At 36.9% G+C, this 7422-nt stretch overlaps 1 protein-coding gene across 1 annotated transcript in view; it reads left to right on the plus strand.

Moving 5' to 3' along the window:
- Nucleotides 1-7422, plus strand: part of RANBP17 (RAN binding protein 17) — a 225486-nt gene that overhangs the window by 42380 nt on the left and 175684 nt on the right. The window contains exon 15 of the mRNA XM_006765451.2: nt 1072-1207. Coding sequence (XP_006765514.1) covers nt 1072-1207 — 136 coding nt within the window. The remainder of the gene's footprint in view (nt 1-1071; nt 1208-7422) is intronic.

Genomic DNA, 7422 nt, shown 5'->3' on the forward strand with positions numbered 1-7422 from the left:
TGGGGAGACTGAGGCTCTCTGGGATCTATGGAGAGTTATGAAAATAAGAGTTAAGAATTCAAGAAGCCAACTAATAATTCTTGCTGCAACTTATGAAAAAATAGTAAAGATAAGAGGGGAAAAAACTTAGCGTACAAATTTAGATAGGGAAGGTAAAGGGCAGAGCCAGAGTCACTCTAGCTTTCAAAACTGTTGCTCTCTCAATTCCCATGCACCCCGTGCTCTATGCATTATTGATCATAAGAAACTTCAAGGCCATATCTGCACTTCACTTCAGTGCACTTGCACTTATTACTCATTCAGTTTGAAGTGTCTTTCTATCCCTTTCAGTCAACTCTGGACTTCCTGGTAAATATTGCACTGCTCCCTTTTGTTATCTCACTCCCAATAATAGGAACTTTACTGGAGGCCTGCTGCACGATATTCGTGCATTGAGGAGGGAGGGGTCCCTCAGTTGGGCCTGCGCCCTTTCGCAGTCTGAGACCTCTCAGGGGACCCAGGATTGGGCCTAAGCCAGCAGTCAGACATCCCTCTTGCAATTTGGGGCTCTTGTAGTGTGGAACCCCTCACTCCTTACCACCCACCTGCAGCAGAGGTGGGAGAGGCTCCCGCTACCGCCGCTGCGCTCACCAGCCATGAGCCCAGCTTCTGGCTGAGTCGTGCTCCCCCTGTGGGGAGCAGTGCTCCTGCATTGAGCGTCTCCTCCCTGGTGGTCAGTGTGCATCATAGTGACTGGTTGTTTTGCCATTCAGTCGATTTGCATATTAGGCTTTTATTATATAGGATTTGTATATGTCATATGTATTTATAACTTTTTGTAAAAAAACATACGTCTATAGGTTTGTATGCTTGTATGTGTATAGGTATATGTGTCTTAGGGAAAAATATTAGAAATTGTAGTGTCTCTTAGTAGTAGGATTTTAGATGATTTTAAAAATTTTTTTTAATAAGTTTTTGTGTTTTTTCACTTTTTACAGTAATTATATATTGTATTACATTGACAGTAAATGTTTTAATGTTATTTCTCTTAAGAATTTTTACTGACGCTTTATTTCTTTCCTTCATGAAAAGTGTTTTTCAGCTTATATCGTTAATGGATACCGGATTGCCTAAGGGTTCTAATGAGAAAATAGAGCTTGCAATTCTGTGGTTCTTGGATCAGTTTCGTAAAACATATGTTGGTGACCAACTTCAAAGAACCTCAAAGGTAGGTTTTTACTAGAGATTAAAAAAATTTTTTTGAAGGTAAAGAAAGATGTTCACATATAACAGCTTTGAGCTGAATGATATAGTTGGGCACTTTGTACATAAGAAATTTAATTGATCAATTGAAATCAATTGACTAATATTGACAGCAATGTGAGATTAATTTGCTCATTGTATGCCTGGATTTACCATTTTCTTTAAAGGTTGATTGACAGAGTTAGTGAATGTTTTTTATGTGGCTAGTCATTAAATAGTTAAGATTGTTTTAAAGATCTTAATGGATTTTGCCTTATAGTATTATATTTCAAGGTTTAAAACATAAGATTTACTCTTTTAGTAGTTTGGTTTTTTTTCTGGACACTTATTTATTTATGGGATTTCCAATGTAGTTTTTGCGCATTCCTTGGCATTTTTACATGATAGATTATGATGACTAGGAGAGTTAGACATGTCTTTGAGAGGCTATAGTTAAGTTACCTTGATGTGGAGAACACTTGTCCTATGACAATTGAAAGTTTAGCATCAAATTGAGATGAATTGATCCTAAGGCATAATAAGGGATTATTGAGAGCATGTATGTGAACCCTACCAGATATTTAGTAGTATTTGTGACACTAAGATCTATGAAGTTTTTTCTTCCTGGGATAGTAAGTCTTTCTAAAACCTCTGTAAGAAGTCCTAAGGATGTTTTTATCTTCTTTGGATTTATAGTTTGTATTAGTAATGTGGAAGTATTTCCTATTTGAAAATTCTAGAAAAAGCTTTTTTATATTAACTAAGCTTTTTATTCCCTGAGAAAGTTAGCTTAATCTTCATCAGTTCATTTATGATTTTCTGTTAATAATAGTTGTATAGTGTTAAAAAGTGCTTGATTTTGTAAGGTCACCTTTTAATTAATTTCGGGTAGTTTTTGGTTTGCTTTTTAAGAAAGAAGATACAGCTTGATGCTTTCTTTGTCAGATACATTGTGATATTTTATTGCCATTTGTGATTAATGTCAACAAATTTTCTTAGAATTAAGCTGCTCTTGAATGAGACCATTAGGGAGAAGAAAGAGTAGCAAGAAATAAATACGTTAGGTTGACACTAAGACAAATTGGAATCAGAAAAAAATTACGTGATTTGAAATTTATACAGGGTGCCTCTTTTAACATCCTAAATGTGTTACTCAGGATGAGTGTAAGTTGCATTATGATTAATTGTCTTGTTTTAAATGTACCCGGAGAGTTTCTTATTTTGCTTTTGCAAAGTGGCTACTGTTGAAACATTACTAATTCAATATCCATCCTCAATATCCATCCGTTCTGGGTCTTAAATCAGATGAGTATGATATGGAGTAGAAACCTTCAGATGTTGTGTGTAAAGTACTTGGAGAGAAATATGTAAAATAAGAGTAGTTGTTTTAGGACAGTGGGACTTGGGAAATACACACATACTGTTAATATAAAGTAATTGTGGGGAAAATGAATTAAAGAAGATCAGTTTTTCTTTTTTGAAAGAGATTCCACATTAGGAAGAAGAAAACACATCATCAGACTAGTGTTTCTTTTAGTAGAATTAACATTTTTGGTGTATGTGTCTTACCCTGTTTTCAGAAACAGTTTAGGCCTAAGATGATGTTATTTCTAAGGCATTCATTCCTACTGCATAACCCCGAAGTGAAGGCCAAGCTTTGCGCTTTTCTTTTTCTCTGGCTGGCCTGCCAATTTGCCTTAATAGGAACCCTTTTGAGGTCATTGGTATGTGCCACGGCGCCCCTCTAGGAACTCTTCATGCTCTTTTTGGTCCTTGCAACAAGCCTGAGAGGTTGGTATTATTGTTCCCATTTACAACTGAAAGAACAGACTGCCTAAAGCATTTATAGTAAGTTCTCTACATACTATTTTTCTGGCATCCAGCTAAGAAAATCTATATGGAAAATATTTTTTGGTTAGTGTATTGTTGCATTTCAAATTGTGGCAAAAAAGAGGAGAGTGGTAGGTAACAGTAAGTGAATAATGTTTAGTTTAGTGTGCACTTATTTCATACCAGGAACTTTATTAAACATTCAAAAGCATTATTTCATTTAATTGGATTATATAGAGTATGACTTACAAGGTTCTGCCAATATCTCTTCTACATGTCACCAGTCTCATGCCTCAGGGCTCCGTACTTGGACTGCATACTTTATGTGTGCTAACTTCTCAGCTCCTGGAGCAGTCTGTGTTCTCTGTCAATTCTGGGCCTTTGAACATGTTTCTTCTGCGTAGGACCTATTTCTTTTAAACCCAGCTTCTCTCTGCCTTACTCCTCCTACTTTCACATTAAACACATGCTGTAGGATGCTCTTCTTAACTTAAACTCTGGGACAATTGCTTTTCTCTGTGTTTTTTAGCACCCCTTGTTTCCTATTTACATATTACTTTGCATTGTAATTACATATGTTAGTAAAACATGTGGACTGTAATTTGAGTTAGGACTGCTTCTGCCTTTTTTATTGTCATCACCTCCAAGTGCTTGTCATATTGCTTGTATGCTTTCTACTACATAGTGGTTGAATATATGTATTTAATAGAACTCCATAGGAAGTGGCTCTCGACCTCATATATAATACTTTCATGTAATAAAGAGTAATAAAGGAAAATGATGCTGGCTTCATTGAAATTATTCGGCAGTTTTAAATGAGGTGTACTGTTAAGCATCTTGAATTTTTGTAAAGTCCTGCATATGCAAAGTAATATTATTTATAGAAATAAGTGTTTCAGAAAACAGGTGGAATCATTGCGGAGTCCTATTTGATGTGTAGAAGTATGTCCTATAAGTGAGAAAGAAGAATCATCAATAGTAGATGTAGGCATTTATTTAGCGGTTAGTCTGTGCCAAAGACTTTGCACAGCATTTGACAAGCATTTAATTTTATTTCACAAAAGTTCTATGAAAATAGTTCTTTTTATTAACACCCACCCACCTCTTTTTACGTATATGGGAACTGAGTCTTGGAATGGTTAAACGTGTTGAACTGGATTTGAACCCAGGAGCAGTTTGTGGAAATTTAAACAGCTAGGGATGAGAATGAGACACTGGACCGAAAATACTCTCAGGCATTCCTCAACTCTTGCTGTTATAACACTGTGAGCCAAGCTTGACACTCCAGAGCAGGAGGTCAGTGGAACGCATTTAGGAGCAAGAAACTCATTTGAGAGAGTTCTTCACGTACAAATGTGTGGATCTCCAATTTAAAAATCAGTCTCTTTTATGGATCTACAGTGACGTTTACTGGATGACAAGCCTTGTTGTGAACAGAGTCACTCTTTAGTTTCTCAGCCTAAGAATTGGACAGACAGCTTCCAGTTGGCAGCATTAGAAGAAAGCCAATTGTATGAAAATCAAACAGAAACTAGGATATTGGCGCAAAACCAAACGATCTGTATTGCAACCGTAAAACAAGAACAAGCGTAAAGACCAATCAGTTTAAACAGGAACAGGTGGGAGATCATTGGTTTTTCTTTTCTTTTTTGTAAAGGAATCTGAGGAGCTGAGGATTTACAGATCTGGAGTAGAGTTCATGGGTCAGGTGCAACAGGTAGAAACATAGAAAATTCAGGTAAATTAAGTGAATCAAACTAAATGTTTGTACAAGAAAGGAAATCCAACTATAGTAGAATTGTGTAGCTTAGTTATAAATGATAGGTACATTGTCACAAATATTTTAGGGAGTCAAAAGATAATGTCTAAAATTCAAAATTCAAGAAATAGCTGTATCAGCATGTTATTTAGAAGAATGGATCAAAATAGTGAAAGAAATAGCTAAAAATTTAAAAGAGTTTAAAGTGGGTTTACTGAGTATTAGAATCAGACGTGTAGAGGAGTATGTCAGAGGATGGCAGGCTTTTTATTGTACTGTGTGATTTTTATATGATGCATATGTAAAATTTTATAGAAATACAAATTAATTTGAACAATTATAATATTTTCTACATGCAGTGATAATGGTAAGCACATGGTATCATGGGGGCACAGAGCACATGAGTCTTTAGCTGATGTATGGGAAAGGATTTGTTAAGAGAGTGAAGTCTGGGAAAGGAGCCACATGGCAATCATGCAGTCTCCTTGAATCTAGAGCCCAGAAGTCTAGGTGGAAGGCAGAAGGGGTAGCAAAATCAGGCCTCTGCACACTGACCAGTTTGTCCTCCACCTGTGTGTATTATTTCTGAGCTGCATCAATAATCTGTTCTGGAGTTCAGTAGCAGTGCAATTATAGTAATCCAGCATGCTCTTGGAATAAAATGTACTAATCCAAAGTGTAGCTAATTGGTAAACTGTATATATAAATAGGTCACCCATTTAAAATATTAGGATACAACTCTAAACACTAAAACTCTACTAAATATAATAGAACTAGTGGCCCGGTGCACGAATTGGTGCACATTGAAAGGAAATTAATTAGAAGAAATATTTTAATATCGCTGTTCGTCCCTTCGAATACTTAGAAGTGTTAACCAAATTCACGAGTGACAATGACAGATGGAAACACACGTGCAATTGGCACCAGCAAGAGCTTTATATGTATGGTGCATGCGTGAGTCAACATTTATTTTTAAATTGCCAGTGTGTGTCATATGTACTGGCTGGGCGGTCAGTCGGACGGCTGATTTAGCCAAACTTTTTCCATCCCAATGAAGCACCCCAACTTCTCTTTCAAGTAATTGTCAGCAACACAGCAGTAAATATCAACACAAAGCAGATTATTATTGTAGATCACGCAGGGAGAACAAAGGGTAAAATATTTAACTGCAGCAGTGTCTGACTATCTTCTGCACAGTGAGAAAACAAACCTGAAGTAATTTTCAAGTTCCACCACTTCTTACTTCTTTTCAGTTGGGTCAAGTTTCTAAGCTTTCTAAATCTCCGTTTTCTGGCTAATGAAAAGAAAATGGGATTCCACCAGGTCTCCTATCTACCACTCCAGGACGACTTTGAGGATCAAATGAGGCACGGGAAAATGCTTCCCAGACATTTGGTTAGTGTAAAATGTTTCCACCTGGTTATAAAGCAAGTCATGTTCCTGGGCTGCAGAAACTGCAAAGGAGGCTAGTCGCTAGGGAGAGGAAGCGGGTATTGCTATGTGATGGCATTACCTGGTGCCCACAGTGACCATTTCTGGGCTGGGCTGGGCTGTGGGCCACATTTTGCGCCATGGTGTCTGGGCAGCGTCGGCTGCTATTTGGTGAGGTGTAGCTCCAGGGTGGTGGCAGGGCCTGTGTCCCACTTGGGGCAAGCCAAGTGTTGCTTTGTGGGCACCAGGTCCGTGGTGCCAGGTCCGTGGTGCCAGTGTGTATCATGGCAGCTCCTACTTTGATCGTCTGCCCCCTGGTGGTCAGTGCACATCATAGCAACTGTTCAGACTGTCAGACACTTAGCATATTAGCCTTTTATATATATAGATCTTTTTTAGGGTATATCAAAGTGTTTGCAGTATTTTTTTTTCTTTTTGTATTCATCAGTTATTCCCTGATAGTAATCCAGCATGCTCTTGGAATAAAATGTACTAATCCAAAGTGTAGCTAATTGGTAAACTGTATATATAAATAGGTCACCCATTTAAAATATTAGGATACAACTCTAAAAACTAAAACTCTACTTAAATATAATAGAAGTAGTGGCCCGGTGCACGAATTGGTGCACATTGAAAGGAAATTAATTAGAAGAAATATTTTAATATTGCTATTCGTCCCTTCGAATACTTAGAAGTGTTAACCAAATTCAAAAGAATAGTGCTTTATTTTTTATTATTTTACTTATTTTTTAAAAATATGTTTTTATTGATTTCAGAAAGGAAGGGAGAGAGAGAGAGAAACATCAGTGATGAGAGAGAATCGTTGATTGCCTCCTGCACATCCCCTACTAGAGACTGAGCCTGAAACCTGAGCATGTGCCCTGACCGGGAATGGAACCATGACCTCCTGGTTCCTGGATGGCCGCTCAACCACTGAGCCATGCCCACTGGACAATATTGCTAGTGCTTTCTTTCATCTCATATAGAAGATGCCACCGTGTACCAAAATATTAATTGTTTCAGTTTATTGAAAACTGTTTTTAAATATCTACATTTTTAAAATTTGATGTCCAGTTATTTATTATGGAAAAGTTTGTTTAGATTTTTAATCCAAGTAAAATTAGATTTAAAAATTTTAAATTAAAATAAGGAAGAACATTTTTAGAGACTTTCGTAACTAT

Source organism: Myotis davidii, unplaced genomic scaffold, assembly GCF_000327345.1.
Source record: "Myotis davidii unplaced genomic scaffold, ASM32734v1 scaffold399, whole genome shotgun sequence".
NCBI classification, from domain to species: domain Eukaryota; kingdom Metazoa; phylum Chordata; class Mammalia; order Chiroptera; family Vespertilionidae; genus Myotis; species Myotis davidii.